The sequence below is a fragment of the Nomascus leucogenys genome, unplaced genomic scaffold (assembly GCF_006542625.1).
Source record: "Nomascus leucogenys isolate Asia unplaced genomic scaffold, Asia_NLE_v1 Super-Scaffold_241, whole genome shotgun sequence".
NCBI classification, from domain to species: domain Eukaryota; kingdom Metazoa; phylum Chordata; class Mammalia; order Primates; family Hylobatidae; genus Nomascus; species Nomascus leucogenys.
In genome coordinates, this window is record NW_022095767.1 from 1,570,926 (window position 1) to 1,589,497 (window position 18,572).

General features: G+C 50.2%; 1 protein-coding gene across 1 annotated transcript; it reads left to right on the forward strand.

Annotated features, from left to right (window-relative positions):
* Positions 1-2,232: 2,232 nt before the first annotated feature.
* On the forward strand, positions 2,233-18,254 carry LOC115833536 (adenylate kinase isoenzyme 1). Its single transcript, XM_030807759.1, has 4 exons — positions 2,233-2,612; positions 6,508-6,621; positions 17,573-17,764; positions 18,122-18,254. The coding sequence occupies exons 1-4, from the start codon at positions 2,298-2,300 to the stop codon at positions 18,188-18,190; spliced, it is 690 nt and encodes a 229-aa protein (XP_030663619.1). The 5' UTR covers positions 2,233-2,297; the 3' UTR covers positions 18,191-18,254.
* The last annotated feature ends 318 nt before the right edge of the window (positions 18,255-18,572 follow it).

Below are 18,572 nucleotides of genomic sequence, written 5' to 3' on the forward strand. Positions count from 1 at the left end.
TTCCTCCCCCTACCCCGAAGGGGTCGACCCCGTCATTCCCGCAAAATGACCGAGGCGGGGACCCTTGTGACGTTGAGCCAAGCCAGGAGGGGTCAGAACCTGGGCGGGGTCGGGGCGCGACCGCCCCAAGAGCTGCTGGCCGGATGGGTCTCTGCAAGTCCAAGCTGCCCGAGGTGGGCAGGGCTCTGAGGCCCCAGGAGAAGGGTAACGTCGCGGGGGCGGCCGGCTGGCTTCCTGTGGGGAAGGGAAGGAAGCTGCAGAGAACAGGAGGGAGATGCAGTATCCCGGTTCCAGGCATGCACACACCCCCCAAAATCATGGCAGTAACACAACTGCGCATGCTCACGGCGCAACCATTCATTGCTCCACTTCGGAAATACTCCAGCACCTCCTGGGTTCGGGGCCCCGAAAGGTGAATCTGTCAAAGCAGCTCCCCACGGAGGATTACAGTGTCCTCTCGCGGGTTACAGTGTCGTGGAGGAGACAGATTCATAACATGGGAATCTACAACCCAGGAAGGAGCAGGAGAAGCACAGCGGGGCTCTGAGGGCTCAGAGAAGAGGGGAGGTTTCAGTTGGGCACTGACGGATGCATAGGAGTTGGCTAAGCAAAGGGAAGGGGGGCAAGACACAAAAGTTGGGCCATGAACTACAGACACCGTCGATGTGTCTGTTTTCATTTATTCCTCATCCACCACTGAATGTCAGAAACTGCCAGCTCCTGGGAATATAGGAATGAGGGAGGCAGAAATAGTCCTTGCCCTCACGGAGTCGAGTCTGGCTTGGGGGAGACAAGAACGAGTAAACGGCCGGGCACGGTGGCTCACGCCTGTAATCCCAGCACTTTGGGAGGCCGAGGCGGGCGGATTACCTGAGGTTGGGAGTTCGAGACCAGCCTGACCAACATGGAGAAACCCCGTCTCTCCTAAAAATACAAGATTAGCCGGGTCTGGTAGCACATGCCTGTAATCCCGGCTACTTGGGAGGCTGAGACAGGAGAATCGCTTGAACCTGGGAGGCAGAGGTTGTGGTGAGCCGAGATCATGCCATTGCCCTCCAGTCTGGGCAAAAAGAGCGAAACTGTCTCAAAAAAAAAAAAAAAAAAAAAAAAAAAAGAAGGAAAAAAAAAAGAACGAGTAAATAGAGAAGATCATGACAGACTGTGGCCATTGCTGTGGAGGAAATAGGTGTCTCAGACAAGGAGTGATGGGGGGAAGCTCTAGACAGAGGCTAGAGAAGGCCAGATGGAAGTTGTGGCCAGAAGGAACTGGGGCAGGCAGGGATTTTCCAAGCAGAGGAAACAGCAAGGGAGAAGTGAGTTTCAAATTCAAAGAACTGAAGCCCCCTGGGGCTGGGACAGAGGGAAGGGGAGTATGGGATGGGGCTGGGACAGAGGGAAGGGGAGTAGGGGATGGGGCTGGAACAGAGAGAAGGGGAGTATGGGATGAGACTGGGAGCGTGGGCAAGTCCCTGCCTCTCACTGAACCTGGGTTCCCTCCACTGTAAAATGGGATGATAGAGTCCTCAGGATGCTTTAAGGAGATGCTGTGTGCGAAGGGCCTGGCCTGCTCAAGTTCACATCTTTGTTTTTTGTTGTTGTTGTTTTATTTTATTTATTTATTTTTTTTGAGATGGAGTCTCGCTCTGTCGCCCAGGCTAGAGTGCAGTGGCGTGATCTCCGCTCACTGCAAGCTGCACCTCCTGGGTTCATGCCATTCTCCTTCCTCAGCCTCCCAAGTAGCTGGGACTACAGGTGCCTGTCACCACGCCCGGCTAATTTTTTATATTTTTAGTAGAGACGGGTTTTCACCGTGTTACCCAGGATGGTCTCGATCTCCTGACCTGAAGTGATCCGCCCGCCTCGGCCTCCCAAAGTGCTAGGATTACAGGCATGAGCCACCGCGCCTGGCCACATCATTTTTTTTTTTTTTTTTATGGAGTCTTGCTTTGTCGCCCAGTCTGGAGTGCAGTGGCACAATCTCGGCTCACTGCAACCTTTGGCTCCTGGGTTCAAGCGATTCTCCTGCTTCAGCCTCACGAGTAGCTGGGATCACAGGCGTGTGCCACCACACCCAGCTAATTTTTTTTGTATTTTTAGTAGTGATGGGGTTTCACCATGTTGGCCAGGCTGGTTTCAAACTCCTGACATCAAGGGATCCACCCGCCTCGGCCTCCCAAAGTGCAGGGATTATAGGCGTGAGCCACCACACCTGGCCTCAAGTTCACATCTTCATCCAAAGCGGCACAAACACACAACGTGCCTGGCTATGCCCTTGAGAACAGAACCATACCCCTAAGATGCCACCCTACAGCAAAAGAGAGTATGCCAAGAGACTTTGTCCAATGTCACTCAGGGACACCTGTGCCCCTACAGGGACTAACCCATCTCCCTCCCTCTTCCTGGGCACCACAGACATTCTCAAGTCCCCCCTGATCATCTTCGTGATGGGCGGCCCAGGCTGCGGCAAAGGGACACAGTGCAAGAATATGGTGACCAAGTACGGCTTCTGCCACGTGGGGCTGGGCCAGCTACTGAGACAGGAAGCTCAAAGGAGCACGCAGCGGGGCTGGCAGATCCATGACATCATGCTGCAAGGACTCCTGATGCCCGCGGTAGGAGCTCATGGGAGGGGTTAGGGAGGAAGGGGGTACCTTGGGACAACCACCCACCAGGAGGGCTCATGGGACCCAGAGGTTGCAACTTCCCTGCCATTGCCTTGCTGCACTGAACCTTCGTTTCCTTATCTGTGAAAAGGAGAGATCCCATCAAAAGGCCGTAGGGGTCCGGCGAGTGGCTCATGCCTGTAATCCCAGCACTTTGGGAGGCCAAGGCAGGTGGGTCACCTGAGGTCGGGAGTTCGAGACCTGAACAACATGGAGAAATCCCATCTCTACTAAAAATACAAAATTAGCCGGGCGTGGTGGCGCATACCTGTAATCCCAGCTACTTAGGAGGCTGAGGCAGGAGAATCACTTGAACCCGGGAGGTGGAGGTTGTGGTGAGCTGAGATCATGCCATTGCACTACTCCAGCCTCGGCAACAAGAGCAAAACCCTGTCTAAAAAAAAAAAAAAAAAAAAAAAAAAGAATCACTCACTAGGGAAGCTCTCGCTGTTTGGTGAAATGGAGGGTGCCCCATTCATGAATTGCAAATAAAGGTCAATTTGAGCTAAAAGAAAATCACTCAAGGACAGGCACAGTGGCTCATCCCTGTATTCCCAACACTTTGGGAGGCCAAGGTCTGAGCACTGCTTGAGGCCAGGAGTTTGAGACCAGCCTGGGCAACACAGCAAGCCCTGTCTCTTAAAAAATATAAATGTATTTATTTATTTTGAGATGGAGTTTCACTCTTGTCGCCCAGGCTGGAGTGCAATGGCGTGATCTCGGCTCACTGCAACCTCCACCTCCCTGGTTCAAGTGATTCTCCTGCCTCAGGCTCCCAAGTAGCTGGGATTACAGGCACATACCACCATGCCCTGCTAATTTCTGCATTTTTAGTAGAAACAGGGTTTCACCATGTTGCCCAGGCTGGTCTTGAACTCCTGATGTCAGGTGATTCACCCGCCTCAGCCTCCTAAAGTGCTGGGATTACAGGCATGAGCCATTGTGCCTGGACTAAATTATTCATTAACTAATTTATTTATTGACACAAGTCTCACTCTGTTACCCCAGGCTGGACAGCAATGGCATGATTTCGGCTCACTGTAACTTCTGCCTCCCGGGTTTAAGTGATTCTCATGCCTCAGCCTCTTGAGTAGCTGGGACTACATGCGTGCGCCACCATGCCCAGCTAATTTTATTTTTATTTTATTTTTTATTTTATTTTATTTTATTTTATTTTTTGAGACAGAGTCTTGCTCTGTCACCCAGGCTGGAGTGCAGTGGTGCAATCTTGGCTCACTGCAGGCTCCGCCCCCCGGGTTCCCGCCATTCTCCTGCCTCAGCCTCTCCGAGTAGCTGGGACTACAGGCGCCCGCCACCACGCCCAGCTAGTTTTTTGTATTTTTAGTAGAGACGGGGTTTCACCGTGGTCTCGATCTCCTGACCTTGTGATCCGCCCACCTCGGCCTCCCAAAGTGCTGGGATTACAAGCGTGAGCCACCACGCCCGGCCCTAATTTTTATATTTTTAGTAGAGATGGGCTTTCCCTATATTGCCCAAGCTGCTCTCGAACTCCTGACGTCAAGTGATCCACCCGCCTTGGCCTCCCAAAGTGCTAGGATGACAGGTGTGAGCCACCGCGCCTGGTCAAAACAATAAATTTTTGTTTGTTTGTTTGTTTGTTTGTTTGAGACGGAGTCTCACTGTGTCGCCCAGGCTGGAGTGCAGTGGCCCAATCTTGGCTCACTGCAAGCTCCACCTCCCGGGTTCATGCCATTCTCCTGCCTCAGCCTCCTGAGTAGCTGGGACTACAGGCGCCCGCCACCACACCTGGCTAATTTTCTTGTATTTTTAGTAGAGATGGGGTTTCACCGTGTTAGCTAGGATGGTCTCGATCTCCTGACTTTGTGAACCGCCCACCTTGGCCTCCCAAAGTGCTGGGACTGCGCCCGGCCCAAAACAATACATTTATAAAAGTTAGCTGGTAGTGCAGGAAAAAGGCATATAATAAAAATGAACCAAGAAAAGTTTTAAAAAGAAAAAATTCAGCTGGGCATGGTGGCATGAATCTATAGTTCCAGCTACCTGGAGGCTGAAGTGAGAGGATTCCTTGAGCCCAGGAAGTCGAGGCTGCAGTGAGCCGTGACTGCACCACTGCTCTCCAGCCGGGAAGACAGAGCAAGACCCTGTCTCAACCAGGCGTGGTGGCTCATACCTGTAATCCCAGCACTTTGGAGGCCAAGATGGATGGATCACAAGGTCAGGAGTTCGAGACCAGCCTGGCCAACGTGGTGAAACCTCTTCTCTACTAAAAATACAGAAATTATCCAGGCGTGGCAGTAGGTGCCTATAATCCCAGCTACTCAGGAGGCTGAGGCAGGAGAATAGCTTGAACCCAGGAGGTGGAGGTTGCGGTGAGCTGAGATCGTGCTACTGCACTCCAGCCTGGGCGATAGACCCAGACTCAGTTAAAAAAAAAAAAAAAAAGGCTGGGTGCAGTGGCTCACGCCTGTAATCCCAACACTTTAGGAGGCCAAGGCGGGTGAATCACTTGAGGTCAGGAGTTCAAGACCAGCCTGGCCAACATGGTGAAACCACATTTCTACTAAAAGTACAAACAAACAAAAAATCAAAATTAGCTGGGCATGGTGGCACGCACCTGTAATCCCCAGCTACTCGGGAGGCTGAGGCAGGAGAATTGCTTGGATCCGGGAGGTGGAGGTTGCAATGGGCTGAGCTCACACCATTGCACTCCAGCCTGGGCAACAGAGTGAGACTCTGTCTCAAGAAAAAAAAAATGGCTAGGTGTGGTGGCTCATGCCTGTACTCCCAACGCTTTGGGAGGCCGGATCACCTGAGGCCAGGAGTTCGAGACCAGCCTGGCCAACATATAGTGAAACCCCATCTCTACTAAAAAATACAAAAATTAGCTGGGCATGATGGTGCACACCTGCAATCCCAGCTACTTGGGAAGCTGAGGAAAGAGAATCGCTTCAACCCCGGACGTGGAGGTTGCAGTGAGCTGAGATCACACCACTGCACTCCAGCCTGGGAAACAGAGTGAGACTCCATCTCTTTAAAAAACAAAAACAAACAAAAAAATCACTCAACAGAATTAGTTAGTATTTATTTCCTTTGTCACCCTGTGAAGCCACTTCCTCACCCGAAAAATGAAGGGGACCCCAGTACCTGCCTCATAACATGGTGATGATTAAGGTACAAGCCCAGCACTGGCATGCCTACTTTTGAGAAGCAGGTTTTTGTTTTGTTTTGTTTTGCTTTGCTTTGTTTGAGGAGTCTCACTCTGTTACCCAAGCTGGAGTGCCATGGCACCATCTTGGCTCACTGCAGCCTCTGCCTCCCGGGTTCAAGTGATTTTTGTGACTTAGCCTCTTGAGTAGCTGGGATTACAGGTGCACACCACCACGCCCAGCTAATTTTTGTATTTTTAGTGGAGACAGGGTTTCACCATGTTGGCCAGGCTGGTCTCGAACTCCTGACCTCAGGTGATCCGCCCGCCTCAGCCTCTCAGAGTGCTGGGATTACAGGCATGAGCCACTGCACCCAGCCTACTTTTTGGATTTCTAGTAGAGACAGGGTTTCACCATGTTGGCCAGGCTGGTCTTGAACTCCTGACCTCAGGTGATCCATCTACTTCGACCTCCCAAAGTGTTGGGATTAGAGGCGTGAGCCACCGCACCCAGTGAAGAAGCAGTTTCTTTAGAGCATTGTAGCAGACTCAGAATCCAGGGCGCCAAACAGGGCATAGTCACCCTGTCTTCACCAAAAGTCCAGATGGAGGAATAGAACTTGACAGGGAGAGCCGCCTTAGAAACTGATCTCCCCAGGGTGATTCGGCGAAGAAAGAAGGGCTCCTGGGTGCTGAATTCACCCCCTTCCTTCCCAGGGCATCATCCTGGATATGGTCAGTGACAACATGTTGTCCTACCTGGAGAGCCGGGGCTTCCTCATCGATGGCTTTCCCTGGGAGCTGAAGCAGGCCATGGAGTTTGAGCGCATCGTGAGTGGCCCCGAAGTGTGGGTGTGGGTGTGTTCGTGTCTGTGTGCATGTGTGGAGGTGTGAGGCCATCCCTCCCTGCCCACCTTGGATAAGGCTGCACAGACTAGAAATAAGAAAGGCTGAGATACAAGGAGAGAGGAGATGCTGAGAGGGAAATGGAGTTTTTTTGTTATTTATTTACTTATTATTTTTTAGACAGAGTCTCCTTCTGTTGCCCAGGCTGGAGTGCAATGGTGCAATCATGGTTCACCACAACCTCTGCTTCCTGGGTTCAAGCGTTCCTTGTGCCTTAGCCTCCTGAGTAGCTGGGACTACAGTAGGCACCTGCCACCATGCATGGCTAATTTTTGTATTTTTAGTAGAGATGGGGTTTCATCATGTTGGCCACACTGGTCTTGAACTCCTGACCTCAAGTGATTTGCCTGCCTTGGCCTCCTAAAGTACTGAGATTACACGCGTGAGCCACCATGTCGGCCTGTTTTTTTTGGGTGGTGAGGACAGGGTCTCACTCTTGCCCAGTCTGGAGTGCTGTAGTGCGATCATAGCTCACTGCAGCGTTGAGCTCCTCCCACTTCAGCCCCCAAGTACCTAATTTCCCTTTTTTTTTTCTTTAAGACAGAGTCTCTCTCTCTTGCCCAGACTGGAGTGCAATGGCGTGATCTCGGCTCACTGCAACCTCTGCTTCCCGGGTTCAAGCAATTCTCCTGCCTTAGCCCCCTGAGTAGTTGGGATTACAGGTGCCTGCCACCACACCCGGCTAATGTTTTTTTTTTTTGTATTTTTAGTAGAGACAGGGGTTTCTCCATGTTGGCCAGGCTGGTCTCGAACTCCTGACCTCAGGTGATCCACCCATCTTGGCCTCCCAAAGTGCTGGGATTATAGGCATGAGCCACCGTGCCCGACCAAGTACCTTTTTTGTTTGTTTGTTTGTTTGTAAACATAGGTTTCTTCTATGTTGCTCAGGCTGGTTTCTAACTCTTGGCCTCAAGCAATCCCCCCACTTCCACCTCCCAATGTGCCGGGAGCATGAGACCCTGCACCTGCCTGGGAAGCAGTGTTCTATTATCAAGGGAAAGTCAGGGTGTTGGAAGTTTCTAGAACCCAGATGAGGAGCTAGGGAGCTCTTTGAGGGCAGGGAGGAAGTCATTTCAGTATCTTCCTGCCCAGTTCCTGGCATGTGGTGGGTGAAACATTTGCCCACTGAATAGCATGTGGGTTTAGCATCCTTCCTAGGCCATAGAGAGGGATTCGTGTTGTTCATTCATCTGTTCATGCAACCACCTGTCCCCGAAGTGTTCTTAGAGAAAGCCCTGCCCTTGGGGCTGGGGATACAGAGTTTACAAGATGCCGACATCAGAGTGGGAAAGAGAGGCACGGAGTCATGCAAAACAAAGACATTTCCGGGCTGGGCGCAGTGGCTCACGCCTGTAATCCCAGCACTTTGGGAGGCTGAGGTAGGCGGATCACCTGAGGTCGGGAGTTTGAGACCAGCCTGGCGAACATGGTGAAACCCCCTCTCTACTAAAAATACAAAAAAAAATTAGCCAGGCATGGTGGTGGGCGCCTGTAATCTCAGCTACTCGGGAGGCTGAGGTACAAGGATCGCTTGAACCCGGGAGGTGGAGGTTGCAGTGAGCTGAGATCGCACCACTGCACTCCAGCTTGGTGACAGATGGAGACTCTGTCTCAAAACAAACGAATAAAACCTACAAAGACATTTATAATAGCAGTTAAGTGCGGCGAAGAATAGGAAACAGAATGACATTTGGGAGGAACGAGAGTGTGCTCTTTTGGGCTGGGTGGGCTGGGTGGGCTGGATGGTGGCCTCCCTGACATGGATACATTGGGGCCCCGAGTGGAGGATGAGGAGCTGGTGCTGGGAAGGTTGGAGTGAATTTCTTCAGGTGATTTTCACACTTCAGCGTGGCTTTTGTGCAAGCAGCTGTCTGAACACATGAACAGTGATGATACTGTGGACTGAACAAGGAGGGATCTTTTTGATTCCGTTTGGAAACAGTTGAGCAGGAAGAGAGAGGCCGGGTGCAGTGGCTCACGCCTGTAATGCCAGACTTTGGGAGGCCAAGGAGGGCAGATCGCTTGAGCCCAGGAGTTTAAGACCAGCCTGGGCAACATAATAAGACCTCTGTGTCTACAAAAAAAATTTAAAAATTAGCCAGGCGTGGTGGTGCATGCCTGTAGTCCCAGCTATTCAGGAGGCTGAGGTGGGAGAATCACTTGAGCCCAGGAAGTCAATGCTACAGTGAGATACAATTACACCACTGCACTCCAGCCTGGGTGACAGAGCGAGACCCTGTCTCTAAACAAACGAACAAACAAACAAACAAACAAACAAAACATAAAAAACAGGAAGGAAAAGAGAAGAGTAACTGTCCGTCAGGCTACAGACCTTGAGGCTTCTGAGGCTTGCTGGATTCCAGTTAAAATACCTTTTGATTCGAGACCAGCCTGACCAACATGGAGAAATCCTATGTCTACTAAAAATACGAAATTAGCCAGGCATGGTAGCGCATGCCTGTAATCCCAGCTACTCGGGAGACTGAGGCAGAAGAATGGCTTGAACCCGGGAGGCGGAGGTTGCAGTGAGCCAAGACTGCACCCTTGCACTCCAGCCTGGGCAACAAGAGTGAAACTCCGTCTCAAAAAAAAAAAAAAAAAAAAAAATCCTTTTGAAGGAGCACTTTGATGGAATCAAAGGTCATGGGGCCAGGGCAGCTGTTCCCACATGCAGGTAGGGGCCCTGCCCTTTGTTCACACCTACATCCAAGGAATTCTGTTGGGCTCATAATTCGTTGTGATGGGGTTAAAGGGCAAATCTCAGGCCTCCGCCTCAGGACTGGGGGTTCTCCGAGGGCAAAGGCCGGGCTCATTCATTTCTATGCCTGCCCCAACCTCAGGCCAGTGCCCGGAAGAAAGCAGGTCCCCAGCTCCACCAGTGGCCTCTAGGTCTCAGAACAGAGGCTACAGACGGTGGCGTGGGCCCCTTTGGGTCCACCAAAGTGTTCGGTTTGGACTTTACAGCATTTTGCATTTTCCTTTTTGGATTCATGGCCAACATTCGACAACAGGGAGCTTCCACATCAAAACTCCAGCTTCTCTTGAAAACCGACTGACTTGGCAACGCAGGGCCTGCACGTCCCCATGGCAACAGCTGCGTGAACGCTTCCTGAGCTTTTATTGAGCCCAGCACTGTTCTCAACACTCTGCACGGATGAACTCATCTTCCGGAACGTTCCAGGCATTAGCATCCCGATGTTTTGCAGAGCGATCGGGGAGCTGCAACAGGGTCACACAACGTAGGTGGGGAAGGCAGGGCAGAAGCCCAGGCAACCCCACTCCTTGGGCCCATATTTTTTAACTTTTTATTTTATTATAGAGATGGGGGCCAGGTGTGGTGGCTCACGCCTATAATCCCAGCACTCTGGGAGGCCCAGGTGGGTGGATCACCTGAGGTCAGGAGTTTGAGACCAGCCTGGTGTGATGGCCAACATGGTGAAACCTCGTCTCCTAAAATACAAAGATTAGCCATGCAAGGTGGTGAGTGCCTGTAATCCCAGCTACTCAGGAGGCTAAGGCAGGAGAATCACTTGAACCCGGGAGGCAGAGGTTGTAGTGAGCCGAGATCGCGCCACTGCACTCCAACCTGGGCAACAGAGCAAGACTCCCTCTCAAAAACAATAAAATAAAAATTAGCTGGGCTTGGTGGCGCGAGCCTGTAATCCCAGGTACTCAGGAGGCTGAAGCAGGAGAATGTCTTCAAACTGGGAGGCGGAGGTTGCAGTGAGCAGAGATCGCACCACTGCACTCCAGCCTGGGTGACAGAGCAAGACTCCGTCTCAATAAATAAATAAATAAATAAATAAATAAATAAATAAAGTCTTGCTGTGTTGCCCAGGCTGGTCCTGAACTCCTGGCCTCAAGCTCCCACGTCAGCCTCCCAAAGTTCTGGGATTACAGGCGTGAGCCACCACACCCAGCCTCCAAGGCCCCAATTTTAATTCCTTTACTATGCAACTGACTTTGTCATGGTCACTCCTACAGGCATTTGAGTCTGCAGTGGCCCTGCCTTAGAGTCTGTCCAGAGGTTCCTAGTAGCACAGCATCCCTGGAGCCTGAAACACAGACCATGCCTAGCCCCATCTGGGACCCCAGCTGGCTCACGCATCTTTGTTTGGTGCATTTTGGTGAAGCAGGTCTGGCTTGATGATGGATCCCCAGGATGCAGCTCTCCATGCACAAGAACACGATGTGCAGGAAGGGTGTGGTGATTCCCCTTACGATTCTCACTGTCCTGTATATTCCAGACACCATGGGGGGCGGTGATCAACCCACTGAAATCCATGGGAAGCCAAGGTTGGACACAGCCTCAGCATTCCAGGGAGATTCTCGCCCCTGTTTTACAGATGGGGAAACCAAGGTGCAAGGAGGAAGGGTTGCCTCCTCTTAATTAAAAGTTTTAGGGCCAGGTGAGGTGGCTCATGCCTGTAATCCCAGCATTTTGGGAGGCAGAGGCGGGTGGATTGCTTGAGCCCAGGAGTTCCAGATCAGCCTGGGCAATGTGACAAAACCCCATCTGTACAAAAAACAAAACAAAACAAAACAAAACACAAAAAAATTAGCCAGGTGCAGTGGTGAGCACTTGTGGTCCCAGCCACTAGGGAGGCTGAGGTGGAGGAATTGCTTGAGAACCAGGAGCGTTCAGTGAGCTGAGATTGCACTGCAGCACTCCAGCCAGAGCAACAGGAGTGAAACCCTGTTTCAAAATAAATAAATAAATAAAATAAGTGGTTTTCTTTTTGTTTTTTTTTTTTTTTGAGAGAAGTCTCGCTCTTGCCTCCAGGTTTGAGTGCAATGGCTTGATCTCGGTTCACTGCAACCTCCACCTCCCAGGTTCAGACGATGCTCCTGCCTCTGTCTCCCAAGTAGCTGGGATTAAGGCGCCTGCCACCACGCCTGGCTAATTTTTGTATGTTTTGTAGAGATGGGGCTTCACCATGTTGGGCAGGCTGTTCTCGAATTCCTGACCTCAGGTGATCCGCCCGTCTCGGCCTCCCAAAGTGTTGAGATTACAGGCGTGAGCTACTGCGCCCGGCCGTGGTCAAATACTTCTTGTTTTCTGGTACAAGACTTTTTTTTTTTTTTGGAGACGGAGTCTGCTCTGTCGCCCAGGCAGGAGTGCAGTGGCGCAATCTCGGCTCACTGCAAGCTCCGCCTCCCGAGTTCACGCCATTCTCCTGCCTCAGCCTCTCCGAGTAGCTGGGACTACAGGCGCCCGCCACCACGCCCGGCTAATTTTTTGTATTTTTAGTAGAGACGGGGTTTCACCGTGGTCTCGATACCCTGACCTTGTGATCCGCCCACCTCGGCCTCCCAAAGTGCTGGGATTACAAGCGTGAGCCACCGCGCCCGGCCGGTACAAGACTTTAAACTCCCACTTTTTATTTATTTATTTATTTATTTTTGTCACCCAGGCTGGAGTGCAATGGCGCCATCTCAGCTCACTGCAACTTCTGCCTCCCAGGTTCAAGCAATTCTGCCTCAGCCTCCTGAGTAGCTGAGATTACAGGCGCCCACCATCATGCCTGGCTAAATTTTGTATTTTTAGTAGAGATGGGGTTTCACCACGTTGGCCAGGCTGGTCTCGAACTCCTGACCTCAGGTGATCCACCCACCTTGGCCTCTCAAAGTGCTTGGATTACAGGTGTTAGCCACCACGCCCGGCCTAAACTCCCACTTTTTAAATTTCTTGTTCAATCCTGGAATGGGCCTTTTCCAGAAGCCCTTTTCGTGGTGCAAAATTAGGGTTCAAAGAATACTCGTTGCTATTGGGTTGTCATCATTTCTGGATCTTCCCAGTGAATGGAGCTAAGAAACACATACTCTTGAAAGAGAAAAAGAAATCACAAGTTCATTCTGATATTTCACGTTCACGTGTGACACTTACAGTGTTGTTCCTTCCCTTTTCTCTTTCCCTAAAAATTTTGGTTCTTAATACCACTAACAGACTCATTTGCATCATACCATTAGATACCAAATAGTTTGAAAACAATATGCCAACATTAACTACTAAGAATAAAACTATATGTGTTGAAACATCACTGTGCACCCTATACATGTACAATTATTGGGTCAAAACAATAAATAAAAAATAAAATTAGAAAAGGAAGTTTAAGATTTCTTTATAGCTCTCATTTTCCTTTATTATTATTATTTATTTGAGTTTTCTTTTTTGAGACAGAGTCTTGTCCTTTGTCCAGGCTGGAGTGCAGTGGCATGATCTCGGCTCACTGCAACCTTTGCCTCCCAGGTTCAAGTGATCTCTGGATAATTTTTGTATTTTTAATAGAGATAGGGTTTCGTCCTGTTGGCCAGGCCGGTCTCAAACTCCTGACCTCAGGTGATCCACCCGCCTTGGCCTCCCAAAGTGCTGGGATTACAGGCGTGAGCCACCATGCTCGGCCTCGTTTTCCTTTAATATGTAGGTCCTCTGTATCCGTGGGGGATTAGTTCCAGGATCTGTCTCAGATACCAAAATCCATGGATGCTGAAGTTTTTTTGTTTGTTTTTGAGATGGAGTCTCACTCTGGCACCAGGCTGGAGTGTAGTGGCGTGATCTCTTCTCACTACAACCTCTGCATCCCGGGTTCAAGCAATTCTCCTGCCTCCGCCTCCTGAGTAGCTGGGATTATAAGCATGTGCCACCATGCCCGGCTAATTTTGTATTTTTAGTAGAGACAGGGTTTCTCCACGTTGGCCAGGCTGGTCTCAAACTCCTGACCTCAGGTGATCCGCCCACCTTGGCCTCCCAAAGTGCTGGGATTACAGGCGTGAGCCACCGCACCTGGCTGCTCACGTTTCTGATATAAACTAACACAGTAGTGGCCAGGTATGGTAATCACACCTGTAATCCCAGCACTTTGGGAGGCCGAAGTGGGAGCTCAGGAGTTTGAGGCCGGCCTGGGCAACATAGTGAGACCCCATCTCTAAAAAAATTACATATTCAAAGAGTTAAATAATAAAATAACATAGTATTTGCATAGAACCTATGATCACCCTCTCATATACTGTAAATCATCTCTAGATTACTTGTAATACCTAAAACAATGTAAATGTTCTGTAAATAGTTGTTATAGTGTATTGCTTAAGGAATAATGACAAGGAAAAAATTCTGGGCTGGGCAAGGTGGCCCATGCCTGTGGTCCCAGCTACTCAGGAGAGTGAGGTGAGATCGCTTGAGCCCAGGAGTTCGAGGCTACAATGAGCTATGATTGCGCCACTGTACTTCAGCAAGACTCTGTCTCAAATAAATAAAAAAAAGAATTTTATTTTGGACATTTTGAGGTATGGGGAAAAAACCAGACCCTGTCTTAGGAAAAAAAAAAGTCTATACATGTTCAATACAGAGGCAACTTGTTTTCCAAATATTTTCTTTTCTTTTTTTTTTTCTTTTTTGAGACAGAATTTCCCTTTTGTTGCCCAGGCTGGAGTGCAATGGTGCGATCTCGGCTCACTACAACCTCTGCCTCCCGGGTTCAGGCGATTCTCCTGCCTCAGCCTCCTGAGTAGCTGAGATTATTACCACGCCCAGCTAATGTTTTGTATTTTTAGTAGAGATGGGGTTTCACCATGTTGGCCAGGCTGGTCTCGAACTCCTGGCCTCAAGTGATCTGCCCGCCTCATCCTCCCAAAGTGCTGAGATTACAAGCGTGAGCTACTGCGCCCGGCATCCAAATATTTTCAGTCTGAGGTTAGTTGAATTCACAGATGCAGAACTCACGCATATGGAGGACCAACTCTATCCCACTATAGATGCACCATAATAAAAATACAGGGTTGGCCAGGCAACCCTACATAATGAAACCTAACTGAAACAAATGACCCAACTATGTATCTATTTCATTCCTTAATTACACAGAAAATATATATATCTCTTTTTATATGGAGTCTTGCTCTGTCACTCAGGCTGGAGTGCAATGGCGAGGTCTTGGCTCACTGCAACCTCCGCCTCCTGGGCTCAGCCTCCCAAGTAGCTGGGATTAAAGGCACGCACTACCACGCCCAGCTAATTTTGTATTTTTAGTAGAGATGGGGTTTCACCATGTTGGTTAGGCTGGTCTCGAACTCCTGACCTCAAGTGATCTGCCCGTCTCGGCCTCCCAAAGTGCTAGGATTACAGGCGTGAGCCACTGTGCCCAGCCAGAAAATAATTATTTCAAATGACCTTGTATCCTTTTTTTTTACTCCCCCACTCAGGAGGCTGAGGCGGGAGGATCACTTGAGTTGGGTAGTTCGAGGCCCCAGTGAGCTATGGTCACGCCACTGCACTCTATCTAGCCTGGGTGACAAAAGTAGACCCTGTCTGAAAAAAACCCAAAAACCCATAACCAGCATTCACAAGAGGTTTGGGCACAGATACAGCAATGGTTAGACCTGGCTGTCTGGGGATTCCTCATGCCATTCCTCTTCTGTGTGCGTTTGCAATATTTCATCACATCAACTTCTTTTCTCTGTTGCCCAGACTGGAGTGCAGTGGTGTCATCTTGGTTCACTCAAATCTCTGCTTCCTGGGTCAAGCGATTCTCCTGCCTCGGTCTCCCGAGTAGCTGGGTCTACAGGCGTGCACCACCATGCCAGGCTAATTTTTATATTTTTAGTAGAGACGGGGTTTCACCATGTTGGCCAGGCTGGTCTCAAACTCCTGACCTCAAATGATCTGCCCGCCTTGGCCTCCCTAAGTGCTGGGATTACAGGCCTGAGCCACCGTGCCAGCCCGTTTTTTTGTTTTTTTAACTTTGCCATATATCCATCCAGAAGATCTCACATCAGTGTCAAGAGATCTTCCTTGTTCCTTTTTTACAGCTGTGTAGTATTCCATTGTGTGGCCATGCCATTGTATATTCAGCTAATCTCCTATGGGCAATAAATTACTTTCAATCCTTTGCCACTACAGACAATGCCACATTAAATAATAACCTTTGCATGTCATTTCACCTTTTTGCTAGTATCCTTGAAATAGATTAGGAGTGGAATTGCTGGATTAAAGAGAAATGCATAATTTTGCTAGCCATCACCAAATTCCTCCTCATTTTACATTTACAGTGAGACCTACAGAACATGCTGCCAAGGTTTTGGATTTTTGTCAACCTGTGTAGGTGAGAAGTGGTATTTCAGTGTGGTTGTAATGAGCATTTCTCTGGCTACAACTGAGTTTTAATATCTTTTGCAAAGTTTAAGGGCCAAGCTGGGCACAGGGACACATACCTGCAGTCCTAGCTATTCAGGAGGCTGAGGTGGGAGATCGCTTGAGCCCAGGAGTTCAGGGCTGCAGTGAGCTATGATCTTGCCACTACACTCCAGCCCAGGCAACAGAGTGAGACCCTGTCTCTAAAAATACAAAAAGCTTGAAAGGTATTTTGTTGTCTTCTTCAGTAAACTCTCTCTCTCTCTATATATATATATATACATATATATATATATGTTTTTTTTTTCTAACAGGTTGTTGACTTTTTCCTTTTTTTTTTTTTTTTTTGAGGCAAGAGTCTTGCTCTGTTGCCCAGCCTGGAGTGCAGTGGTGTGATCTCTGCTCACTGCAACCTCTGCCTCCCGGGTTCAAGCAATTCTCCTGCTTCAGCCTCCCGAGTTGCTGGGACTATAGGCGTGCACCACCATGCCCGGCTAATTTTCGTATTTTTAGTAGAGATGGGGTTTCACTATGTTGGCCAGGTTGGGCTGGAACTCCTCACCTCAAGTGATCCACCCGCCTCAGCCTCCCAAAGTGCTGGGATTACAGGCATAAGCCACCATGCTCCGCCATTGCATCACATTTGGATCACATTACAATTATAAACTAGTTTGGGAAGACTCAGCTCCTTTATAATGTTGAGTCTTTCTATACAAGAATATATATCTGATCCTTTTGTGCAAGTATCCTTTTGAGTCACTTAAGAATATTTTATTTTTTAGGCCAGGCACGGTGGCTCACGCCTGTAATCCCAACACTTTGGGAGGCTGAGGTGGGCAGATCACCTGAGGTCAGGAGTTCAAGACTACCCTGGCCAACATGGCGAAACCCTGTTCCTACTAAAAATACAAAAATTAGCTGGGTGTGGTGGTGGCTGCCTGTAATCCCAGCTACTTGGGAAACTGAGGCAGGAGAATTGCTTGAACCTGGGAGACGGAGGTTGCGGTGAGCTGAGGTCACGCCACTGCACTCCAGCCTGGGTGACAGAGCGAGACTCTGTTTCAAGGAAAAAAAAAAAAAGGGGAAAAAAGTATTAGAACCATATTTGCTTGCAGTGTGCATGCCTCATAGCTTTCGAAGGAGACACAGGAACAGGTAACTAGGCTGCCTCCAGGGAGAGTGACCCTGGGTGGTTGGAGATGGCGAGATGCTTCACTCTGTGTGTGTTGTGTTTGGCAGTGAATGTCCTATCCTCTCTCCAAAAAGTAAATATGTAAAACTTGAGCTAGAAAAATAAAACAAGGTTGGGCATGGTGGCTCACGCCTATAATCCCAGCACTCTGGGAGGCCAAGACGGGAGGATCACCTGAGGTTAGGAGTTCGAGACTAGCCTGACCAACATGGCGAAACCCCCATCTCTACTAAAAGTACAAAAATCAGCTGGGCGTGGTGGTGTGCACCTGTAATGCCAGCTACTTGGGAGGCTGAGGCAGGAGAATCGCTTGAACCTGGGAGGAGGAGGTTGCTGTGAGCGGAGATTGTGCTATCGCACTCCAGCCTGTGCGACAGAGTGGGACTCCATCTCGATAAACAAAGAAATAAACAAACAAATAATTAAATTAAAAAAACAGACCAGGGCGGCCTGATTATTTCTTACCTGCCCATGTAATCCTAGATACCTGGTTTCTGGGGAAGCCAGGGCTCTGGGGCCACTGTGCCCTCCTCACCCAGCCCTCTTGTTCGGGTTCCTAGGTGGGCCGGGCCCCCAGTGTCGTCACTGTGTTTGACTGCTCCATGGAGACGATGCTCCGAGTGCTACACCAGGGCCAGGGGGAGCACCGAGCAGACGACTTGGAGCTGGCCATCCACCAGAGCTTGGACACGCACTACACCGTGTGTGAGCTGGTCTTGACCTTCTACCAGCAGAATAACCTGCTCCGAAACGTAGGTGCTCCCCGCTTCTGGCTCACTGCACCCCAACCCCTAGGGAACAAGTCTGGCCTCAACAGTCCAGGGTCACCTGGGCCTGGTCCTCGCTTTCCTACCAGGTAACCTGGGGGATTCCCATTCCCCCAGGAAATGCCCTGAGAACCCAGCCTTGGCTCACATGGGAAAGCGATGGGACACTGGTGGGGCCTCCCTGCAGACCCTCACACAGCAGTCAGCAACACAAGCTTTCCTGACCCTGTCCCCTCTCCCTTCACATGCATGCCTCTGGGATTTCCCCAGGGTCTGAGCGGTAGAGGGTAATGTCCCTGCCGTGGGGCCCAGACCTGACCCCTGTGGCTCCCCTTTCTCTAGATCCTGGCAGAGGAAGCACCAGAGAACATCTTTGCCAAGTGCTGCTCTGTCATTGAGAGTCTGCAGTGAGAGAGAGGCTGGGGGCGGGCCTTGCCCCTCACCAGAACCCATGCAGGACGTGGGAAGGGTGCGTACCTAGGAGGTGAGACCTCCAGAAAGGGGGGCCGATGCCCCGTGATTCCAGAGCAACAGGTTCCCTTTCCCGGGGTCGGTTTCCCCACCAGGCAGGTTGGCCAGGGGACGCCAAGGAACATGCCCCATTGGGCCAGGTGCCTGGCACACCTGCATGGTTCGGGGGACTGTAAACACCCCCCCTAGAGGCCACAGCTGTTAACTGGCTCCTGCCGGGGCTATCACCAGGCCCGTGAGCCCAGGACATCTGAGATGAAGCCAGTTTTAAACGCTGGCATTCAGCCACAACCTCAGAGACCCTGCAGCCGCATGGGGGGCA